This window comes from Ornithorhynchus anatinus, chromosome 17 (assembly GCF_004115215.2).
Source record: "Ornithorhynchus anatinus isolate Pmale09 chromosome 17, mOrnAna1.pri.v4, whole genome shotgun sequence".
Taxonomy (NCBI): Eukaryota; Metazoa; Chordata; class Mammalia; order Monotremata; family Ornithorhynchidae; genus Ornithorhynchus; species Ornithorhynchus anatinus.
The window spans coordinates 22,016,281-22,039,946 of record NC_041744.1 but is presented as its reverse complement, the minus strand read 5'-3'; the positions used below and the strand labels follow the sequence as shown (position 1 = coordinate 22,039,946).

The following is a 23,666-nucleotide window of genomic DNA, read 5'->3' as shown; positions in this document are numbered from 1 at the left end:
GAGGTTGGAGGAGCTGGGTTGGAGAACGTGGGGCCGCAGTTCGGCAGATTTGAGGGACGTTAGGGACCCGGACTAGTGAGTGACTAGTCGGCAGACATGCCCGAACAATGCCGCGCAAGGCCCTTCTTGAAGCCCTTGGGTCATCGGGATCAATACCGGTCACGGGCCACTCTCTTTTCTGCCTTAAGTGCTCCCCTCTGCCCACCTGGAGTCAACATCCCTCCTACTGACCCTCCGGCTCTCCTGCCACGGGAATACCAACCCCGGCCCCTGCCCTCCTTCAAGAAGCCTTCCCGGATTGCCACACATGTGGCCCCAGGGAGCCACCCAGGACTGGCGCCTGCTCGGTGTCATCAGCCGGGCTATGCGCTGCTCTCGCTGATGGGCTTTTCTGTCATCGGTTCACATTCGGGTGTCCTCCTCCAGCAGACCATCAACATCTCGCGGGTAGGAAGGCGATGTGACCGTCTTTAGTCATTTCTCTGGGTGGCGAGCCTCTAGACTGTAAGCTTGTCATGGGCGGGGAACGTGCCTTCCAACTTTGTCGTACTGTACTCTCCCAAGCACTTAGTACAGTGTTCTGTACACATTAAGTGCTCAATAAATACCATTGATGATGATGATGATGACGACGGGCCCAGGGGAAGTGCTAGGGCAGGATGTAGTGGGAGACGACGAGGGCAGGAAGGAGGAGAGGTGGGAGGGGCGTTAAAAAGTTTGCATTTGCCTTCCATCGGACTCGGCGGAGGGACGGGGCCTGTGACCGGCCTAATTATCCTGGGTCACCCCCAGTGCTTAGCCCGGTGCTTGGCACCTAGGAAGAGCTCATCAACCCCCCCGCCAAGGGGCCCTCATCTGCCGGGTGAGGAGAGGTCCGGGAGCGGCCGGCAAGAGGGTGGCTTGAGGATGCAGGAGCACCGGGCTATGGCTCGGACCACATATGAGGCCATGGAGCCGGCGAAGAGCCAGGCGAGGCGGGTGGCGCCTACTCGAGCAACCTTCGCCGCCAAGAAGCCAGAGTGGCCCATGGGCACATCCCAGGGTGGGAGGCCAGGGGCGGCAGAAGGAGCTGATGGAGCGAGGAAAGGTCGGGAGGGGGCACCGGAGGAAGTCCACCAAGGTCGGAGAGACCGGCCGGACGTGGAACTAGAAGGAAATGCCTGTGAGCAGGTGAGCTCCCCCCAAAGAGGATGGGAGGGGAATAGGGCCCTGGCCGGAGCGTATGGGATAACGTGCGTGCACATGGCCTTCGGGAAGAGGGCAGCCATGTGTGTCTGTTGTGGGGGAAGCGAGGATCTGTACGTGTCTCCCAGTGGTTCTCTCTGGGTGCGTGGGTGTGGGTAAGGGGATCTTCGAAGCTGCGTGCGTGTGTGCGAGCTGCCAACTCCCGAGAGGCGCCCACTCCAAAGGCGGGGAACCCACTGTTTCCTCCCTCACAGCTGCCTGGGCCTGGTTCCCAGTCCACCTCTCCCCATCTCTGATAAAACCAGCGATTCTGTTGCTGCAGATGCCCCAGATCGGCTCTTTCTGCCCTGCTTTCCCCTGGCAGCTAGTTATTGGCGTAGTGGGTACAGCACCATGTGTTCTAATCCCGGCTCCACCACTCGTCCTCTGTGTGACCTTGGGCAACTAACTCCGCCTCAGTTACCTCATCTGGAAAGTAGGGATTGAGACTGTGAGCCCCACATGGGACAGAGACCGTGTCCAACCCGATTTGCTTGTGTCCAACCTAGCGCTTAGTAGAGTGCCTGGCACATAGTAAGCGCTGAACAAATACCACAGTTATTATTAATTATTATTATTATTTTTTGCCCTCTCACCTTAGAAGCCCCTTTCCCCTTTTAGAGCTGCCGAGGGTGGGAAGGGGGAAAGAGAAGGGGGCGTGTCTTGTGCAGGAAGGTCTGGGGTAGGGGGGAATCAGAGTCGGGGGCTATGGGGAGGGGGTCGGGGGATGCTGCTGGTAGAGTCTGGATTTCACCACCGGAACCACAGGCTTCTGGCGGGGAGCCCGGTGGGGTGAGGGGAGAACGGCCGGATGGAGCAGACACAGAAGCTGCTCAGTCAGAAACTTTATTCTCCCCGAGCCCGCGGGGGTGGCTAGCACCAGAGTCCTCTTGACCCCGACCCTACCCCCACCCCCCACCCTTCTCCTTCCTCGAACCCCACAGTGCCTGGGAGCGGAGGGCACGGCGGGGTAGGGTTAGGGACCGAGATTCAGAAAATCTGGGGTCAGGGGAACTGGGGTTACGAAGGGCTGAGATCCAGAGGGATGGGATCTTGGGTGGGGGGGTGGGGAATGGGGCAGGGGAGACTATGGCGGGGCCCAGAGTTGGGTGTCAGAGTTGAGTTCAGAGGCAGCTTCTGCCCCGCCGCCCGGATGGTGGTGTCGGCAATCGGGGTCCAAAAAGGAAGCCAGCTACCGCTCATCCACCTGTCCGCCCGAACGGCGGGCGACGGTGGGCGCCGGGCAGGCTGGACCGCCGGGGCATCACGCCTCCTCGGCGGTGGCATCGATGCCGGCGTAGGTGAAGTTCTCGAACAGCGCCATATTCACATAGGCCTGAGGGCACAGGGGAATATTTCAGGGGCACCCGGAAGCGCAGAGGGTCTCAGCAGGTGGGGTGGGTCAAGAGGGGTTAGAGAGTCCATGGGAGGAGAGTCTGGGGGGCCGGGGAAGGGTTGTGGTTCCCCTCGGGGGACGTAGTTGATGGGGTCTGGGAGGGGAGGATCGGGGTCTGAGACCACGGACTCCCACGGTGCCTGACCTTCCGGGCCTCCAGCATGCGGCCGAGCTGCAGGGAGATCTGGGCGAAGTGGGGCCGCTCGTAGGGCCGGTCCCGCCAGCACTGGTTCATCAACTCGTACCTGGAACGCGCCGGGAGGCACGAGGGGGGCAACAGGAGGCGTTAGGGCATGGGGGGGTGGTCCGGGGACGCCGGCATCTTGGCCGGGAGGAGGACAGGAGACCCGACCCGAGGAGGTGGGGGTGAAGGGAGAAATGGGGGGGTAGTGGAAGTTCGGCAGGGAGCGGGGTTAATGGGAGAATGGGAGGGGCGGGGCGGGGGGTGTCTGTGACGGCCGGGAGGTTGTGAGAGCTGATGGGGCGGGAGCCATTGGAAGTCGGTGGGGTTAGGGGTCCCATACACTTCGTCGTCACAGTTCCGCGGCTGCTCCATGCGGTAACCCTGGGGCAGCTTCTCGTAGAGCTCAGCGCAGCTCATGCCACAGTACGGGGTGCCCCCTGAGGAAACACGGCCCTCAGCCCGTACCCTACACAACCCGTACAGGCCGACTCGGGGGAACTCCTCTCCCCAGCTCCCTGAGCACCACTGGCCTGGATTCCTGGAGAGACCCGGTGCCCGGCCCCTGACCCTCCCCCATCTTTGATCCTCGGGGAGACTCGGTCCCCAGCCCCCAAACCCCCTCAGCCTGGATTCCAGAGAAGACCCGGGCCCCAGCCCCCAACACCCACCTAGCCTGGTTCCGGGGGAGACGCGATCCCCTCCCCCCGACCCCCCTCCAGCCTGGATTCTGGGGGAGACCCGGTCCCCTGCCCCAATTCCGCCCTGCTACAGCCAAGCCAGAATGGCGAGCGTGGACTCTGCATCTCTCCTCTCCCTGGAGAAGCGCTGTGGGTCTGGCCCTGGTGGGGAGCGGGGTGGAGGGGAGGGGGGAGCAGAGGGGAGGATGCGGAGCGGGTCGGGGGCACAGAGTGGTGACTCACCAAGGCTGACAATCTCCCAGAGCAAAACTCCAAAGGACCAGCTGCGGTGGTAGAGCAATCCGGTGATGAGCCCCGACCCCTTCTACACCCTCCTCCCTGTCGCGCCCTTCCCAGGCGGCTCCCCTCCCCGCCCCCACCTAGGCCCGCCTCCCACACTCACACATCGCTCTTGGTGGTGTAGACGCTATAATTCAGGGACTCGATCGCCATCCAGCGCACGGGCAGCCGCCCCTGGGGGAGACGGGCACCGGGAGGTGGAGGGTCAGAGCTGAGAGTCAGGGGGTGGGCGGAGGCACAGGGGAGACGGGGCCTGCAGGGGAGGAGTCTGTGGGGCAGAGCCCGGGCCAAAGGGAGCCCCTGGTAGGGTGGGTCACTGCCGCTGGGCACTGACCATCGTCTTCTTGACGTAAACCTCCTCCCCACGCGACAGCCCGAAGTCGGCGATCTTGGACTCCAGGTTCTCCCCGACCAGCACGTTCCTGGCAGCCAAGTCCCTGTGGATGAACTGGGGGAAACCAGGCCCTGGATCAGGCCCCAGGGAGCAGAGGAGACCCACCGGGCAGGGGCTCGGGGTCCCAGAGCACGGGCGGGCCAGTGGGAGGCCCGAGGGTCCCACCTCCAGCCCCGGGCGCACCTGCTTCTCGCTCAGGTACTGCATGCCGTTGGCCACGTCGCTGGCAAACTGCAGCAGCTGCTGGGAGGTGAGGGTGGAGGCCGTGCCGTGCTCCCGGGCGAAGGCCGGGTCCGTCTCCAGTACGCGGCTCTTGCGCAGGAAGTCCAGCAGGTTCCCGTAGGGCGCGTACTCGATGGCGATGTACAGGTAGCCTGCGGCGAGCAAGGAGGAGGCCTAGGGTCACGGAGGCCTGGAGGGAGTTATCTGGGGGAAGACGGGAGCCCCTCAGGGCCTGGATGTGGGAGGGCCTCACCGCGGTTCTCACAGGCCCCCAGGAGGTTGACGATGTTGGGATGCGGCCCCAGTTTGCACAGCACCTCCAGCTCCCCGGCAAAATCTCGGTGGTCATTTTCCGAAGCAAATTCTGCAGGGAGAACCGACCACGCCCAGGCGGTTCCTTCCCGGCCCGGTCCCCTCCCCTGACACGGCACGGACCCCGGAGGGGAAGGGGCTGGGGGATGGGGGGCGGAGGCCCCGGTGGCGACCTTTCAGCATCTTGACGGCGGCGTTGACGCGGAGTCCGTCCTTGGTGATCATGGCGCGGAGCACCTGGCCGAAGTTGCCCTCCCCGATGAGGTCCTCGAAGGTGATGTCCTCCCAGGCCAGCACCGGGTAGCTGAGCGGCTCGGCCGGCCGCTGTGGCCGCCGGCTCAGGGTCAGGGTCCCGGAGCTGAACTGCATCATAGTCTCCTTGCCCTGGAGCGCGCGGCACGGACACGGTCACGGATGTGGACTCCAGGCACACCGACTGGGGGCCCACCCGGACGCGGGGAGCCAACGGTGCTCCACTGGCCCCACACAAATGATGACGTGGGACTCGGATCCCCTGGACGTGGATATACAGGGACACCTCACCTACATGGGCACGTGGGCCCTGGGAACGCCTGGACACACGTACATGGGCAGGGTCCCACCGGATCCCACGGACACCAAACTCCATTGATTAATAATAATAATAATCGTGGCATTTGTTAAGCGCTTACCATGTGCCAAGCAATGTTCTAAGCACCGGGGCAGATACAAGGTAATCAGGTGGGACACAGTCCCTCCGGGAGTTCACAGTCTTAATCCCCATTTTACAGATGAGGTAACTGAGGCCCAGAGAAGTGAAGTGACTTGCCAAGGTCACACAGCAGACATTAGATTGGAACCCAGCTCCTGACTCCCAAACCTGTGCTCTATCCATTAAGCCACACTGCTCCAAGGGATACATATGGACAGGCAATACACATAAATATGAACACAGAAGACGCTGGGATCGGGCCCCGCCACTGAGGTCTCTGGACCCAGACCCAGGAAGGTCCAGTTACCAAAGGACACAGGACACCCACGCAGACAGGACAAACTCCTTTCCCCCAGGGATTCTCACGGCCCCCCAGTTCCAAACCTCCGAAGGCTTTACGCCCTCCTGACTCCCTTAGTAGAACTGGAAACTCCTTGCGAGCAGGAATCTTGTCTACTCGATTGTATTGCTCTCTCCCAAGCACTACAGTGCTCTGGTCCTAATAAGCGCTCAGTAAATAGCATGGGCTGAATGATTAATTTCAGGCATAGCTTCTGTAAGATGGGGATGGGTGAGCCCCCTGTGGGTTTGGGACTGTGTCTGCCCTCTCAACAGGGTCTCTACTCTAACGCTCGGCATTCAGTAAGTGCTTAATAGATGCCTCAATTAATTAATTAGTCTCTCATATTTGCCGCCTCCCCACCACCCGTAATTTATTTTCGTATTGGTCACCCCCATGAAAATGTAAAGTCCTTGAGGGCAGGGACTTTGTCTACCTACCCTACTGTACTCTCCCAAGGGCTTAATAGAGTGCTCTACACACAGGAGACGATCAAGAAACGTTATTGATCGATTGACTGGTAAGCTCCCGCCATCAGTAATATTTATTAAGCACCTTTGGCGTGCAGAGCACTCTGCTGAGCACTCAGGAGGGCACAGTAGAGCTAAGTAGACAAACACGATCTCTAGCCTTGAGAAGCATCCAGTCCAGTGGTCCCCGAGGACAGGAACCTCTTCTGCAAATGTGTTTTTGGGGTGCACCCTAGGCCCCAGGCCCCAGCAGTGCCCCATTGGTACCAGGGATGTAACCGATGACCCCACTAGTGACCCCAGGGTGTGGAAACACATCGCTGACCTTCCTTCACACACATGGATCAGATTAAAAAAAGGACCCCACGTGGACACAAACTCACTCACGCACAAACGGACCACACAGCTGGACACAAAGAAACCAACATTTCATTCCGCAAACGAGGGCGGAAAGGGGGCAGGGATTTTAGGGAGATGGGCAGGGCGAGATTGGGTGGGAGAGGGGGCGAGGGGCGGCACTGACTGATCGGGACGAGCAGGGGGACCCCGGCAGCCCCGACCCCAGCTCTCTGCCTCCTATCTCACCTCGCTGATCTCCTACTAGAGCCCAGCCCACGCACGCTGCTCCTTTAACCTCTCCTCTCTGTACCTCGATCTCATCTTTCTCATGCTGTGATTCATTTTAATGGCAGGCTCCTCCTCTGGACCATAAGCTCCTTGAAAACAGGGATAGTCTACCGACTGAACTGTATTAGCGCTCAGTACAGCGCTCTGCAATCGGTCGATCAATTTGTTAAGCTCTCACTAAACACTGCCGATTGACCTATTGATTGAGGTGCGGGCGGGGCACAGGCTGATTGGGCGGGGCAGAGGCAGCGGGAGGGCGCAGTACTAACCGATCGGGATGGGCAGGTGAAGGTGCGGAGCCGGTGGCGGTGGTGGACTGCCTTGCGGAGACAGAAGAGTCCGAGCAGGGCCAGCAGGATGGAGCCGCAGGTCACCGCCACAGAGGCCACCACGGCCAGGACCAGCCGTCGGCCCACAGCTCCGGGGGCCGCTGCCGCCCCGGCCCCGGTCCCGGCCCGGCTCTCCAAGGCGGGGGCTGAGCCCTGCAACCCTATGGGGGGGGCCACGGAGGAGACGCTGAGGTGGCCGCTGGAGGCCACGGACGGGGCGATGGGACAGCGGGGGCGGGGAGGCCTGGGGGGGAAGCGAGAGGAGGCCGGGGAAGCTCGACGGGGGACCGTGGGACACGAAGAGTGGATCTGGGGGGCTCGTGGAGGGGGCAGCTGGGGGAGCTCAGTGGGCCACTGTTGGGGACGGAGGGAGGGCAATGGGGCTAGAAGGACGGGGGGGGCGACCGCCGAGCCTCACCGAGCCCCAACGTGGTAGCCGTGGCGACGTTACTCCACTCCCCGGGGCCGAGCCCGCTGGCCCGCACCCGGAAGCGATACTGGGTGGAGGCGTTAAGTCTGTCGATGACCACAGTGTCCTGGGACCCATCCAGGTCCACCCAGAGGGGCTCCGAGCCGCCCCCGACCGCCTGAAGCTCCACGATGAACTTGGACACGGCCCCGGGGGGGCGCGGCGGGGGGGGTCCCAGATGAGGCGGGATGGACGAGTCCGAGACGGGGTTGGCCCGGAGCAGCGGGGGGGGCGGGGGGCCTTGAGAGGCAGAGACGGACGAGCGTCTGACTCCCATCCCCGCGGCCAGAGGCCGGCCTCCCCCACCCGGGTCCGGACGGACGGCCCTCAGTCCGTCCTCTCACCATTCGGGGGCACCAACACGCGGGGTCGGTGGGCACGGGGGGCCCCCAGGCTGCCGCACCGGAAGAGCCGCACATCCAACTCGTAGAGGATGCCGGGGCCAGGGTCCCTCAGCCGGGCCGAGCGGGCTCGGGGAGACGTCACGTTCTCCCGCCGCTCCAGGCCCCGTTCGCCATCCCACAGCCGCAGCACGAAGCCGTCCCCGGGACTCCAGGGACCCCCGGAACCTCCGGAGCCCCCGGGCAGGGCCCAGCGCACCACCAAGGTGTCCTGGCTCTCCAGGTGCCAGCTCTCCAGCCATGGCTGCACGGTGGGCTCTGGGGGTCGGAGGTCAGAGGTCATCCAAGACTCGGCAAGGTCGGACTCCATCAAGTCAATGGACAGGGCCTCCGCCAGATACCCCCGAGAGGAGTGGGACCCGGCCAAGCCCCTTCCCAAAGAGCCCCTCTGGTTCTTTCCCCAAGCCCCGCTGGCTAATCCCAGGGCCGTTCGGCCTTGCCATCCCCTCTGACTCCTCCTGGGAAGGTGGGGGGGCGTGGACAGTGGCCCTGGGCTCAGGAAGCAGGACACACGGCCCTCCTGAAGCTCGTCCGCTCCCCGATCGCTCGGGCGGGGAAATTCAATGGTGTTCGGGGGTCAGTCCGGGTTGCGGGGTGGGGGGTCGGCGGGAATGAGGGCTGATGGCAGTCTGAAGGGATGGGAGCACAGGAGTCTTCTGACCGTCCCTCCCCCTCCGAACCCCACAACGTACAAACCCCCCCACCCCCAGCCTGGGTACCTGGGCAGTCAGTGACCATGAGGGCGGGAGGCCCCAGCTCCCCCTCCCCGCCCTCCCCGGGCCGGCTCAGCCGCACGCGGACACGATAGCCTGTCTGCGGCTGCAGGTTCGCCAGGGTGGCGTTTTCGCGGGGGTCCACTGAGGAAAAGGCAACGGGAGGGTCAGCGGGGGGCCGCTGGCGGGAGGGCGTGGGGGTTATCCCGTTCGCTATGCCCGCCCCAACATCCTGCCTCTTGATCATGCTTAGCTCCCTCTTCCTGCTCTTATGCTCCCACTCCACCCCGTCCGCTTTCCCCCTCTCCCGTCTCCAGCCCCAGACTCACCCGTGACGGAGGACCAGGGGCCGGGGCCGGGGCCATCCTGGGGCTGGTAGAGAAGCTGCACCGTCGAGATGGGGCCATCTCCAGAGAACTGAGCCAGCGGGGCCACCACCAGCTGGCGACTGAGGCGGGCCAGGAGCCGGGGTGGGGCCAGGGGCTTGGGAGGGACTGGGAAAAGGTCACGGGGTCACGGGAGATAGCGGAAGGAACCGGGTGGAAGGGTCTGATGGGGCGGGGGGCGGGCAGACGGGGTGAATGGCTTTGGGCTTCGGGCACCTCGGCCCCGGCCCGGTCCCCTTGGGGTCCCGACGACCTTCCCTAGCTCTGGTGGTCCCCTGACCTTTGACGTGGACCAGGAAGCGGCGGCTGTCCTGGCCCCCGGAGGTGGACACGCGGCATTCCCAAGGACCTCTGTCCAGGGCGCTGACCGGTGGGACTCGGAACTCCGACGTGGTCCTGTCTGTCTCCATGATGGGCCTTTGGCAGCCTGAGGATGGGAGGAAGGGAAGGGAACGATGGGGTGCGTCAGAGGTCTCTGGGCGAGTCACTAACCCCTCTGGACCTCAACTTCCTCATCTGTAGAATGGAGAGAAGATCCCTGCTCTCCTTCCCTCCCTCAGGGCCCAGGTCCGGTGTAGCCACCCCAGCGCTGAGCGCGGGGCTCGGCCCACGGTAAGCGCTCGCTCCACAACCACGGTAAAAGAACTCACGGAGAGGACGGTGCCGTCGGGCCGGCGGAGCTCCATGCTGCCCCTGACCGGCGGGGGGTTCCCGGTGGCCGCGCAGCTGACCAGAGGCTCGGCCTTCAGGTTGAACTCCAGCTCGGCGGCCAGGTCTATGATCTGGGGGATCCGATCTGGGGGCGGGACCGCCGGGTGTGGCCCGAGGCGACTCAAGCCATCCCCCCGTGCCCCTTCACGCTGACCGCCAGGATGTCCAACCCCCATGTTAACCGCTAACCCCGTACCTGAGCGCTCGCAGCACCCACCACCCCACCCCCCCCCCGTGCTGACGGCCGACCCCGTACCTGAGCGCTCGCAGCGTCCACCGTGCCACCCCGAGGGGCAGACGCAGCCGCTGAACCGGTCGCAGGTGCCCCCGTTTTGGCAGCGGCACTGCAGGAAGCAGCCGGCCCCGAACCAACCCCGGGGGCAGGCTGCGGTGAGACAGACGAGACGGGAACGAGGCCTTAACTTCTGGACAGCCCCAGGGGGCAGGCTGGGGGGCAGGTGGGCAGGAGGGAGAGAGGAGACCGGATGGAGGTCTCACCCTCTGGACAGCCTCAGGGACAGGTTGGGGTACGGGCAGAAGAGAAGCAGTGTGGCCTAAATCACAGACCATAGGCCTGGAAGTCAGAAGGACCTGATTTCTAATCTCGGCTCTGCCAATTTCTTGCTGTGTGACCTTGGACAAGTCACTTCACTTCTCTGTGCCTTTGTTTCCTCAACTGTGAAATGGGCATACCTGTTCCCCTTCCTACTTAGTTTGCGAGCCCTCTGTGGGACAGGAACTGTGTCCGACCTAATTAAAGCATAACCACCCCAGCACTTAAACGGTGCTTGACACATAGAGAAGCAGCGTGGCTTAGTGGAAAGAGCACGGGCTTGGGAGTCAGAGGTCGTGGGTTCTAATTCTGGCTCCGACAATGATCACCGTGTGATTTTGGGCAAGTCACTTGATTTCTCTGTGCCTCAGTTACCTCATCTGGAAAATGGGGATTAAGACGGTGAGCCCCACGTGGGACAACCCGATTACCTCGTATCTACCCCTGCGCTTAGAACAGAGGTTGACACGTAAAAGGTCTTAACAAATGACATCGTTAATTAATTAATAGTAAGCGCTTAACAAATACCATAAAAAACAAGAGAGAGAGGAGACCAGATTGGGGCCTCACCCCTGGGGTACCCAGAGAGGTGAGGGCTCAGACCACTGGGCCTTGGAATAAAGGAGACTGGAGGGTTTGGGCCTGGAGATGCAGGAACCAGGACTGGGGGTGAGGCGGGAGAGGGAGAGGGAGAGTTCAGAGGTCAAGGGATCCTTACGGTCCTGGCACTGGGGCCCGCTCCAGCCGGAGCCGCACGAGCAGCCGTAGGGGTCGGGGAGGCAGAAGGTGAGGCCGCGGCAGCCCGGCGCGCTGGGACACTGCTCCTGGCAATTCCTCCCGAAACGACCCTCCCTGCAGGCTGGAAAGACCCGCCGGTCACCAGCCCGGAGAGTCGACGGGGCAGAGACTTCATTCATTCATTCAATAGTATTTATTGAGCGCTTACTATGTGCAGAGCACTGTACTAAGCGCTTGGAATGAACAAGTCCGCAACAGATAGAGACAGTCCCTGCCGTTTGACGGGCTTACAGACTAACACCCGGCCACGGATGCCCCACAGGCACGGACACGGCCCGGGCAGACGGGACACGGGCGGCCCCGCTATGGCCCCAGGCACGGACACGCCACAGGGAGAGACACGCAACGGGCTCTGCGTGCCATGGGCGCAGATGCACACAGGCCCCGAGACCTCAGGCACGGACGTGCCGCGGGCACAGACTCCACAGGACCGGGCCCACTGCAGCCAAGGCTATCCGGGGCAAGGCCAGGCACCGCAGCCTAGACACGCTCCCCTGACCTTGAGACACACACCCTGCCACCCTGCCACTTCACCCTCACCCTTGGCCCCACATACCCTTCTCGCAGCGAGGGCCGGTGAAGCCGGGGGGACAGACGCACTCGCCCACGCCGTCATGGCAGACGCCCCCGTGGAGACAGTCGGGACATTCCTTGCTGCAGCTGGGACCCCAGCGACCCGCCGCACAGCCTAGGGGTTGGGGACAAAGAGATCGATGGGGTCTGTCCTTGGCCCCCACCCTGGACCTTCAGTCCCCCGGGGACCCCCGACCCCCAGCTTCCCTAGTCCCAGCTCCCCCACACCGTCCCGGTCCTCCCCAGGCCACCGGCCCGGCACCGCCAGCTCCCCTCCCTGGGCCCCGCTGACCCCGCACGATGAGTCGGAAAAAGCCGCTCTCCAGCGGGCTGGTCCCCAAGTAGGAGGCGGTGTACACGCCGCCCGTGGCTACTCCCACGTCACGCAGCTGCAGCGTGAACCGTCCGTCCTGGGCCTCCTGCCAGTCCAGAGCATAGAAATACGAGCCTGGCAGGGGAGAGAGGGCAGGGGTCAGAGGGCAAGGACCCTGGCGTCCAAAGACAGCCCGAGATTTGGACCTCACGATTACAACTAGAAAACTCCACCTCCCCACTTGCTGTGACTTTCCCCGATCCAACATAGATACGTCCGTCTTGGGGGGTCCACCCTGACCCCGGGGTCTTCACCCGCCCACTCGCGGCCAAGGATCGAAGAAGGTCAGGAATTAGAGGATCGTTGAGGGCCATTCCTGAGGGGACAAGGTGCCAGAAGAGGAAAAGAAAAGAGGGGGAAGGGTGGGGAGGGGGACAGAGGGGAGGGGAGGGGCAAGCGCTCACCATTGCTCTTCCACAACACGTCGGTGCTCTTGGCCGTTTGGATCCTGGCAGAGAGGGTGGCCGTGTCTCCCACGTTCACCGTGTGCGTCACACGGTCCGGGAGCAGGTAGGCTGAGGGCCGGGAAAGGGGTCAGCGTCACCCTGGCCACCCCTCCTCCCACCACCCGCCTTTGCCTCGGCCCGGGCTCACCCTTGGGGCTGTTGTGCACGTAGGTGACGCGGGTCTCGCGCAAGCAGGAGAACACGCCCATGAGGTCGGAAGGCTGGGAGAAGCCCCGCAGGGTGAGGCGGCGGGGGCCGTCGGGGGCGAGGCGCAGGGGGACGCGTGGTCGGGGGCCGCGGACGATCCGGTCATCCTTCTCCAACAGCAGCGGGGACCGGCCCTCGCCCGCGGCCCCCGGTTCCCCGGACACGCAGGACAGGAAGGAGAGCTGCGGGTCAGCGATGCGGAAGTCGGCCACGAGGGTCAGGTCCACGATCCCGCCTGGGCAGGGGGACAGAAGGGAAGGGACGATCAACCGGTGGGCCCAGGTTGGGGAACCCCCCCACCCCCCCAGCCCTCCGCTCAGTCCTGTATCAATGGTATTTACTGAGCGCTTACTGTTTGCCGAGCACTGTACTAAGCACTTGGGGGAATATGATACAACAGAGTTGGTAGGCACATTCCCCGCCCACAATGAGCTTAAGGTCTCGGAGGGAAACATATATTAATATCAATAAATAAATATATCACAGATATGCACAAAAATGCCGAGGGGCCAAGGGTGGGATGAATACCAAGTGCCCGTAGGGTACAGATCCGAGCACAGAGAGTACGCAGGAGAGAGAGGGAGTCAGAGGTGGGGGGATGAGGGTTTCATGGAGGTAGGCCTCTTGGAGGAGATGTGACCTTTGTGAGGCCTTGAAGGAGGTGAGAGTGGAAAGGGAGGGAAGTCCAGGCCACAGGGAGGACATGGGAAAGGGGTTGGCGGAGAGATAGAGGAGATGGAGGCATGGTGAGCAAGCTGGCACTAGAGGAGCAAAATGTAGTCCACGGGCTGGGCTGTATAGTCCCCATCTCTCCGTCTGCCCTCCTCATCCCCTGACCCTATCTCCCCATACCACAGTGTTGTCCCCTTCAAACCCCCCACTGTCCTTTAGAATTATAATGGTGGTATTTGTTAAGCGCTTACTAGGTGCCAAGCACCGTTCTAAGCCCTGGGGTAGATAGGAGGTAACCGGGTGGTCCCACTTGGGGCTCACAGTCTTAATCTCCATTTTACAGACGAGGTGACTGAGGCACAGAGAAGTTAAGCGGCTGGTCCAAGGTCACATAGCAGACAAGCGGGGGAGCTGACTTTATGTCCCTCCCAAAAAGGCCCAAGACCCTCCAGGTGCCCCCGCGCTCCCTGATCATTCTGCTCCCACCTTCCTGGTCCCCGCCGTTCCCCGGCTCCCCACTCCCAGCTCCCTGGGCCCCCCACTGGCAAGTCCCAGCTCTCTTCCCAACCCCAATTCTCCCTCTTCCTGACCTCTCCCCTCCTCAGCCACTCTGTTTTCCTCCCCTCTTTCGGTCCTGCTAAGATCCTAGGGGTGCCCACGGGGTTCATGGGGTGGGAGTTCAGACGGTGAGGGACCTACCTGTCCGAGTGATGAGGAGGAGGAGGAGGAGGGGGGAGAATGGGGGTCCCCCCTGGCTCATGGTCAGCCGTGACCAGGCCCGGTCCCGGCCGCTGGGATATCTACTCACTGGTCAGTCTGGGCGTCTATGTCCAACCCCCACCTCACTTCTTGAGGGGCGGGGGAGGAAATGAGGCCTGGCCAGCCCAGGGCTGGGAGGGAGGACGCGGAACACCGGGCTTCACGGGGGAAGGGGCCCACCAGGAGAGACTCCCAGACCCCTCCTATGCCCCCAACCTTCTCTCGGGGCTCCCTAAGGGGGGGGATCCCCACCCACTGCACCCCACTTCCTCTCCCAAGCACTGACTACAGTGACCCTCCCACGTGATGGAGGGAGCCCTCACCTGGGACAGTTTGGGGGAGTCATGTGGGGGGGGCGGGATCAGGATTTTGGGGGGGGGTCCCGCCTCCCTGCAGCTCCCCACAACCCTCTCCCCACATGCAGCTCCCCACCCCCACCCCATTCCCTGCCAATCCAGCAGCCCCCACCCAGAGCTACAGGAAGAAGAGGAAACGGCTGCCGTTTCCGCCCATTGATGCTGAGTTGGGGGCAGGGGGCGGGGGACGGACACTGCTTGGGGAGCCTCGCCCATTCCCCCCCCGCCCCCCCCGCGGCCTTTAGCCACCACCAGGCACCGAGTCGATGCGCTATACTTAGTACAGTGCCCGGCATGTAGTAAGAGTGCGCTTAACAGACAACATAATCATTAATAGCACTATTCTTACTACCAGAGGCTCATCCAGGGGAGGGAAAAAACACTCCCCCAACATCCCCCCACCTCACAAACACCTGGGGGGTGGGGGACACTCCTTTCCCATCCCTCGCCAAGGCCAGGGGCCACCGAGAGGACGCACTACGCTCAGTACAGTGCCTGGAACATAGCCGCTTAAGGAATACCGTAATGATTATTAGTGCCTGGCACGTAGCCACTTAAGGAATACCGTAATGATTATTAGTATTATTATTACTAGCAGAGAGCCTGATAGGGGAGTGAAAAAGGAAACAGAAACACACACACATGAGCACAAACACACACACACAAACACACAAACACAAACACACAAACACAAATACACACCCCCCACACACCCCCACCCAGAGAGAGTGCCCCCCTCCCGGGATTGGTCCAGCGATCCCGCCCCGCCCATCCAGGTGAGGCCCCAGCCCCTCCCCTCCCCAGGTCCCGGAAGCGGGGACCCCGACCCGCAGCTCCAGGTACCGGGCGGAGGGCCAGAGAGGGCAAAGGTCAGGGGCCCGGCCGAAGACGGAGAGCGGTCAGCGTCCGGCCGTCCCCCAGCTGGGGGAGGGGGTGGTCAGTGTCCCCGGGTCCTGCCTGGGGTGGAGGGGGCGACCCGGGCTCCGCTGGCCTCCACCGGCCCGGTTGAGGGTCAGCGCCGGCCGTCGCGTGGTCCCGGGGGGCGGTGGGCCGGCCGGGGCCCCGCTGGCTCTCGGGGGGAGGGAGGGGGTAGCCGTGTGCCGGCCGGGGTCAAGGGTCATGGTCCACAGGCCCGAGCCGGCGCCCGGCCTGCACCCGTGAGGCGGTGGCGGGGAAGGGTCACTGGCGCTCTGTCCACAGGTTTCCATGGCGGCGGTGGCGCTGGGGCTCCTTCTCCTTGGCTCCGTGGTCCGGGCTGGCTCCGAGGTCCAGGTGACGGCTGGGGGTCCTGCGGGGGGCAGAGGGGCTTCTCCCTCAAGCTTCTTCTGGCTGATCTGATTATAGCATAATAATAATAGCGATGGTACTTGTTAGGCGTTTACTGTGTGCCAAGCGCTGTAATAACAATCATGGCATTGGTTAAGCGCTTACTATGTGCAAAGCACTGTTTTAAGCACGGGGGGGATACAAGGCGATCAGGTTGTCTCATGTGGGGCTCACGGCCTTAATGCCCATTTTACAGATGAAGCCACTGAGGCCCAGAGAAGTGAAGTGACTTGCCCAGAGTCGCACAGCTGACAGGCGGCGGAACCGGGTTAGAACCCATGACCTCTGCCTGCACTGAGCGCCGGGGTGGATACGAGCAAATCGGGTTGGACTCGGTCCCTGTCCCACGAGGGGCTCACAGTCGCAATGCCCATTTTCCAGATGAGGGAACTGAGGCCCAGAGAAGTGAAATGATTTGCCCAAGGTCACACAGCAGACAAATGGCAGAGCAGGGATTAGGACCCATGACCTTCTGACTCCCACGCTCCTTCTCGTTCCACTGGGCCACCCGGCTTTCACAGGGTGGTATCTATCCTAGTGCTTAGCACATAGTACGGCTTAATGGAGAAGCAGCGTGGCTCAGTGAGAAGCAGCGTGGCTCAGTGGAAAGAGCACGGGCTTGGGAGTCATAGGTCATGAGTTCGAATCCCGGCTCTGCCACTTGTCAGCTGTGTGACTGTGGGCAAGTCACTTCACTTCTCTGGGCCTCAGTTACCTCATTTGTGAAATGGGGATTACCTGTGAGCCTCACGTGGGACAACCTGATTACCCTGTATCTACCCCAGCGCTTAGAACAGTGCTCGGGCACATAGTAAGCGCTTTACAAATACCGACATTATTAATGGATGCCACAGTTTTCATTATTATCATTTTTGGGCTGTCACTCCCGTGGTTCCCTGAGCACCTGGGGGGGGTTGGGGGCAAGAGGGCAGGGAGTTGGGGGTGGAGGGAAGTGGAGAAGGACTCCCACAGTCCACTGGGGAAGCTAGAGCGGCTCACTAGAAGCCTCAAGAGGGTTTGGAGGAATTCAAGGCCCTTGGGGGGGGTCTCCAGAAGGACGAGTCAGGGGGCTAATCACTGGGGTTGATACAAGATGATCTGTTCAGACATAGTCCCTGTCCCTCAACGGGTTCACAGCCTAAGTAGGAGCAAGGATAGGTATTGCATTCCGTTTTACAGAGGAGGAAATTGAGGCACAAGTGACTTGCCCAGGATCGCATAGTAATAAATGGCAGAGCTGCAATTAGCAGTCAGGTGTCATGGCTTCTAGTCTTGCATTTTTTCCTCTCAACCATGGGAGTTCTCTAAGGGGTTCCGTCGTCTTTTTTAAAAAAAATGGTATTTCTTAAGTCCTTACTATGTGCCAGGCACTATACTAGGCTCTGGGGTAGATACAAGACAATCAGGTTGGACAGAGTTCATTTCCTATATGGATTCATAGTGTTAATCCCCATTTTACAGATGAGGTAACTAAGGCACAGAGAAGTTAAGCGACTCGTCCAAGGTCATCCGGCAAACAGTGGCGGAGCCGGGATCGGAACCCAGGTCCCCTGACTCCCAGGCCCGTGCTCTCTCCACGAGGCCACGCTGGTCCTACCGTTGTATCGGAGAGGGTGGTATCCGGGAGGGCGACGGCCCCTGCCCGTTTCCTCTGGCCGCTCCCGGGGTCCCAGGCGGAGACGGGGAGATTGGGTCGGTTCTCGTGTCCTGGGCCTGAGGCTCTGCCTGCTGTGTGACCTCGCACCGGCCCCTTCACCTCTCTGGACCTCAGTGACCCCGTCCAGGAAACGGAGAGAGCGGATGGCCGAGAGCTACAGTTGCGTGCCTCTGTCCGCAGGTTCCCGATGCCTGCTCTGAGGGAACATTGGCCCCCGTGCCCCCCAACCTCCTCTGGGCCCTGTCCTGCCCCGACCAGCCCCCCATCCTCACCCCGCAGCCGGACGATGTCCTTCCCCCTTGGGTCCGGCGGCTGCTGCCCCGAAGCCTGCAGCTCCCGGGAAAGGCCTGGGCCTGTGGGGACCCCAGCAGAGGTGAGTGGGCGGGGGGACGGGGGAGGAGGGCAAGGGAATGTGTCCGTTTAGTGTTGTATCCTACTCTCCCAAGTGCTTAGTACAGTGCTCCGCACGCATCAAGCGCTCAGTAGATACGACTGAATGAATGACTGTGTCCCAGGGCAGCCGGGGGACTGCATCTCCCCGCTGGAGCTGAGGGGCCGGGCCCTCAGGTTCCTGGCCAGGAGCCGACCCAGGAGGGACCTCACCTCGCCCACGCCGGGACCGCTAGGAGGGAACCAGAGTGAGTCTGCAGCGGGGGAGACCCACGGCGGGGGGCGGGGACGAGGGGGTGAAGGGGAGGATGGGCTCCGAGTGAAGTAGGAGGTAGACTTCTCGTCTTCCCAGAGCCTTTGTCAGTCAATCGATCAATCAGAGACTCGTATTTATCGAGCACCTAACTAATAATATCGATAACAGAGAAACAGCGTGGCTTAGGGAAAAGAGCACAGACTTGGGAGTCAGAAGTCGTGGGTTCTAATTCCCGCTCTGCCACTTCTCAGCTGTGTGGCTTTGGGGCGAGTCACTTAACTTCTCTGTGCCTCAGTTACCTTAATGGGGATTAAGAACGTGAGCCCCACGTGGGACAACTTCATTAACTTGTATCTACCCCAGTGCTCAGAATGGTGCTTGGCACATAGTAAGCGTTTAACAAATACCATCATTATTATTATAATGATCATCATTATAATCATCATTATTATAATGAGGTATTTGTTAAACGCTTACTATGTGCCAAGCACCGTTCTAACCTACTGTGAGTGGAGCACTGTACTGGACTTGGGAGGGTACGGTAGAAGTGGTAATCACGGTCACCGCGGCCAAGGAAGTCACTCTGTGGAAGCAGAAATGGACCAAATCATTTACAGCTGCAAGGAAAAAGTGCCTGGGAAAACGAAATGCCTTGGGAAAGCCGAGTTTGTAAATCGATGGGTAGGAGAGGGCCGTGGTCATTGGGAAGGGAAAAGGAATCTGGGAGGGCTTTCTGAAGGACGTGGGGAGAGTCTTGGCCTGATGGATGGGAAGGGGGAGGAGTCCCTGGCTAGGGGGAGAAGGACAGGGAGGGTGTGTGCCCCCGTCCGTTCCCGACCCCACCCGGGCCCACCTCCCTCCGGACCCGGACAGGGAGGAGCCGGCTCGCTGCTGACCTCCGCTCTCCCTCCCCAGCGGCCTCCGCGCCCTCCGGGTCCGCGGCGGGGAGTAGCGGCCGGCCCTGGCCCTACCTGGTGGGCTTCGTGGGCGGGGCCGTGCTGCTCTCCCTCCTCCTGGCCCTCGCCGCCAAGTGTCACGTGTGCCGCCGCCACCGTGCCAGCTACCGCCACCGCCCGCTGCCCGAAGGGGAGAAGGGGCAGGGCCGGCCCCGGCGCCCAGAGGAGGAGGAGGACGACGACGGCTTTATCGAGGATAACTACATCGAGCCGGTGGGCAGGGGAGTCCCTGGGGGCAGCGAGGCTCATTTCCCTCTCTGATTTCCCTGAGGCCGCCCCCCTCCAACCTCCTTCTCTTCCTGTTCCGCTGGATCCGTTGAGTGTTCATGAAGCACTAACCTCGGCCCGGTCCTCCCCTGGAGGGAGCAGAGGCGCCCTGGAACTGCAGGCCTCGCCGAGGTCTGACCTGGGCCTGGAGCATTAGTACGGGAGTAGAAGAGGGCAGTAGGGGACCAGTGGAAAGAGCACAGGGCTGGGAGTTGAGAGTACTGACCCGAATTCTAATCCCAGCTCTGCCACTGGCCCGCTCCGTGACTTTGGGAGATCGCTTCCCCTCTCCGGGCCCCAGTTTCCTCAGCTGGAAAGTGGCGAAAAGGCAACGACGGATGTGAAAACACCTTGGAAAATACAAGGGTGCACGACCGATCCGTGGCGGTGTCGTTTCATTTCGGCCCAGCCCCTCCGCGGCTTCCGGCAGGCCCAGCCTCTCGGCCGGGGTCCGCGGGCCGGCGGCGGCTCCTGTCCGGGGCCGGCGGGGGCCGGGCTGACGGAGAGTGAGCTAAAGCCAAGTCCCCTGGTTCCGGAGCCCCCGGGCTGTACCCACCCGCTGCCTGTGGCGTTCAGGGTTTCCTGTCCTGGGGAGGGCCAGGATGCCCCATCTCACGTGACTCCATGCCCAGAAATTCCCTCTCTCTGCCACATCCCACCGCTCCCGTTGGAAGGGAAACAGAAGAGGCCCAGCCCGGATGGCGAGGGGTACTGTTGGAGTATTTATTTACAGGCTGGAGGGGACTGGGTAGAGAGTGGCTTCGGGGAGGGAGAGGAAAAATGGCAGAGCCCGGATGGAGGATGGGGTATATAGAGGGTCAGGCTGCGAGCCTCAAGGGGGTCAAGAAAGACATCCGAGGAAGACAGGCGAATAAGGGGAGCCAGCTCCAAATCCAGACCGGACTCACTCCCGCTGACCCTCACCCCCCCACACACACGTTCACACCCGGACGATGGCTCCCCGTGCCCACGGAAGAGCCAGTAGCCTGGGCCAGTTTGGCTGGCCCTGGGCGGTGCTAGGATTGGGCCCAGTTTCCTCAGGTGGGGTTGGGCAGCTGGGGCAGTTCTCGGCGACGGGTAGAGGGGCGGGTTCCTGAGGCAGGCGGGGGCAGCTGGAGGCGTCCGGGGTCGAGGCGGGGCCGGGATCCATCAGATGAGGTTGGCCATGCTGGAGGCGGCCGTGGGCCGCTGACCGGGCCACAGCCGCCCGGAAACGGTGAAGACGCGGGCGAGGCCCCCGCGCGGGCCGGTGCCCGGGGAGGGGCCCGGACGGCAGCCGACCCGGGTGACCACCTGATAGAGCAGCAGGGCCACCAGCAGCAGGGCGCCGGTGGTCACCAGGGCCACCCCGGTGCTGAACATGGCCGGGAGGGGCCGGGCGTCGGCCGAGGCGGCCAGGCCGGTGAGCACGGCCCCGCAGAGCAGCAGCACCAGGCCGCTAACCAGCACCACCAGGCCGTCGGCCCCACCCCCGCTGCGCAGCAGGGCCACGTGGCGTGCCTGGCGCACGCAGTTCATGTCCTGCACGGCCGAGCTGAGCAGCTGCTTCAGCAGCACCAGCAGCGCCAGCAGGCACAGGGCCGTGCCCGCCGCCAGGCGCCACTCGCCGGACCGGCTGCTGGTGGACGACAGCAGGGCCACCCCTCCCGCGCCGCAGCCCAGCACCAGGGCCACGGCCAGGCCGAAGCAGAGCGCCGCGCGCCGGGGGTCCTGGGACCACCACAGCTCCACCTGCTCGGCCAGCACCGCCCGCTGCAGCTGCTGCCCGGCGTCCAGCGGAGCGCCCCCCGCCCCCGGGGGCCAGGCCTCCAGCTCGGGCATAGGCCGGGCGGGGGCGTCAGGGCCGGGGGCGGGGGCCGGTCGTCATGGCTGGGGGAGCCGCGCCCTCGGGCTCAGCGCCCGCCACGGCCGTCACCTGGATGGGAGAGATGGGAGAGAGGCCCCGGGTTGGCGGGGGGAGGGCGTCGATCCATCGGTAGATGATATTAATTGAGCCCCCCCGGTGCCGACCACTGGACCTGAGAGAGTACGAGAGAGTAGACAGACGTGATCCCCGTCTTCAAAGAGCGTACGGTCTACCGGGGAAGCCTGAACCTAAATAATTTTCAGGTCGAACAGGATTTAAAGATTTAATTATAATGGTAATAATGTTGATGGTATCTGTTAAGCACTTACTCCGTGCCACACACTGTTCTAAGCGCTGGAAATAATAAAGGTACTTGTTAAGTGCTCACTATATGCCAAGCACCGTTCTAAGCGCTAGAGTAGATACAGTTCATCAGGTTGGACACAGTCCCCGTCCCACATGGGGCTCACACTCTTAATCCCTGTTTTACAGATGCGGTAACTGAGGCCCGGAGAAGTCAAGTGACTTGCTCAAGGTCACACGGCAGACAGGTGGCGGAGCCGGGATTAGAACCGGTTCTTCTGACTCCCAGGCCCGCGTTCTATCCACTAAGCCACTCTGCTTCTCTGTAAAATTATGCCATTTGTTGAGTGCTTACTATTTGCCAGGACCTGTACTAAGCGCTGGGGTGGGGACAGACGGGCTGGTACCGCCCCCTTCCCTCCCCCACCCCCATCCCCCACGAGCACCCCCACCTCATGCAGTCCCTCTGCCTGCGCGGGAGGAAATGTCCACGCTCACCTGTGTTCTCAGCGGGGCCGGGTCCTTCCGGACCACGGCTCGCGCTCCCGGTCCCTCTGCCCTACCCCTGGCCCTACGCCGCCGCCCCCACCCCTTCGGTCTCCCTCCGGACCCCCAGCCCCCCTCGCCGTCTCCGCCCCCGCGGCCCAGACTCACCCATGCTGACTCCCGACGGGAGAGCCTGCCCCAGGCCTCTCCCCGCCTGGTGCCCGCTCCCGGCCCCGCCGGCCCCCTGACCGCTACCGCCGCACCGCCTGCCGTGCCCTCGGCTGCCCGGAGTGCGGGCCGCGGGGGACAGACAGGGAGGAGCGAGGGGCGGTGTGACAGGGGAGGGGAGGCCCCCTCACATAAAGCCCCATTCAGGCCATCGCTGCCCCTGTCACCGCCCGGCTCCGACGGCGGGAGGGAGGAGCGGGGCCGGGCGCCGGGGGGCACGGGGTGAGCTTCCACGAGCGACAGTACAGCTGGGCTGGAGACCCTCGTGGGCCGGGGCCTGGCAGGGCGGCCTGGGGGGGAGGGACGGGGCGGGGGGTGGCGCCGGGGACTCCGGGCCAGGCCGTGTCATCCCCAAGACGCAGGCCGTGCCCCCTCCCTGGGACCCGGCGCCCGGAGCCAAGACGCGAACCTGGGGAGCCGGACCCTACTGCATGACCACACTCGAGTCACCTGACTTGTCTAGGCCTCTGTTTTTCTGTCTCTAAAATGGGGAGAAAACTCCTCATCCCACCTTTCCTGCTCCAGCTCCGGAAAGCCAAAGCCGCAGGGATGCGAGCCGTTCCCCCCGCGAGATATCACCCCAGAACTCCTCTGAGACCCAGCCCTAGCCCCTCCGCTCTGCTCTCAGAGGGTTCTCCTGGTGAAGAAGGTTTAGGGAGGTCGAGAGCGGTCAGACTTGGGCTCGGCTGAGCAAGCGTGCACTGGTGTTCGTGTATGACTCTGCATGTGTCGTGTGTGTCTGTTTCAAGTGACTCCGGGTAAAGTGGTCGTGAGCTGCGTATACGTGTGCGTGTGTGACTTGAGGGTCATCGGTCAGGGGAGACCGCTCTACCGAGGGGAGGCAAAGTGAAGGTCTGCGGGCGCTGACCACAGGGCTGTGGTGGAGAGGGAGAGAGGAGCGGGGTGGGAGGAAGCTCGTGGAGCAGACAGACAGGAGGGCTGGGGGGAAAGGTCTAGGGAGACAGCTGACAGGTGTTTGGAAGCACCATTGGGGGTTATATGGGGCTGAGGGGAAGAGGAGGGCGGGTGTCCGTCACTCACTGGCGTCTGAAGAGCTGAATCCGGCCCAGGGAGCAGGAGGCCGGGGCCCGGTCGGACCGGGCCCGGCCGTTTGGGGAGCGTCGCCTCACCTGTCTCAGGTGAGCTGTTGACAGCACTTCCTTTAGGCGGGACCGTGGTGGGGGTGGGGCTGCTCCGAGATCCTCACCAGCGGGTGCCGGGCCCGGCCTCCGGATCAGATTGGCCAGGCGGCCCTGTCCCTTCACCTGGCCGGGGTGGAGCCTTGGCTACTCGGGCCTCCCCGAGTCCGGCCGGAAACAACGGGATCCACTCGCCCGGCCCGGGAGGAATGCGGTCGGTCTGCCCCGC

At 62.7% G+C, this 23,666-nt stretch overlaps 3 protein-coding genes across 3 annotated transcripts; 1 reads left to right on the top strand and 2 right to left on the bottom strand.

The window, feature by feature from the left end:
* Positions 1–2,053: 2,053 nt before the first annotated feature.
* On the bottom strand, positions 2,054–14,438 carry TIE1 (tyrosine kinase with immunoglobulin like and EGF like domains 1). The gene is made up of 23 exons (XM_029082242.2): positions 14,168–14,438; positions 12,738–13,031; positions 12,548–12,658; positions 12,063–12,218; positions 11,754–11,885; positions 11,118–11,258; positions 10,103–10,231; positions 9,782–9,931; positions 9,416–9,562; positions 9,079–9,243; positions 8,756–8,893; positions 7,980–8,294; positions 7,585–7,875; positions 7,107–7,327; positions 4,883–5,093; positions 4,651–4,761; positions 4,359–4,549; positions 4,116–4,229; positions 3,885–3,955; positions 3,725–3,765; positions 3,145–3,241; positions 2,766–2,865; positions 2,054–2,560 (listed from the first exon to the last, which is right to left on the bottom strand). The coding sequence occupies exons 1-23, from the start codon at positions 14,226–14,228 to the stop codon at positions 2,489–2,491; spliced, it is 3,459 nt and encodes a 1,152-aa protein (XP_028938075.1). The 5' UTR covers positions 14,229–14,438; the 3' UTR covers positions 2,054–2,488.
* Positions 14,439–15,373: 935 nt separating this feature from the next.
* C17H1orf210 (chromosome 17 C1orf210 homolog) lies at positions 15,374–19,813 on the top strand. The gene is made up of 5 exons (XM_029082240.1): positions 15,374–15,422; positions 15,784–15,855; positions 17,747–17,939; positions 18,082–18,204; positions 19,128–19,813. The coding sequence occupies exons 2-5, from the start codon at positions 15,790–15,792 to the stop codon at positions 19,427–19,429; spliced, it is 684 nt and encodes a 227-aa protein (XP_028938073.1). The 5' UTR covers positions 15,374–15,422; positions 15,784–15,789; the 3' UTR covers positions 19,430–19,813.
* A 321-nt stretch (positions 19,814–20,134) lies between these two features.
* TMEM125 (transmembrane protein 125) lies at positions 20,135–22,412 on the bottom strand. Its single transcript, XM_001512731.5, has 2 exons — positions 22,239–22,412; positions 20,135–21,350 (listed from the first exon to the last, which is right to left on the bottom strand). The coding sequence occupies exon 2, from the start codon at positions 21,254–21,256 to the stop codon at positions 20,585–20,587; it is 672 nt and encodes a 223-aa protein (XP_001512781.1). The 5' UTR covers positions 21,257–21,350; positions 22,239–22,412; the 3' UTR covers positions 20,135–20,584.
* Positions 22,413–23,666: the final 1,254 nt, after the last annotated feature.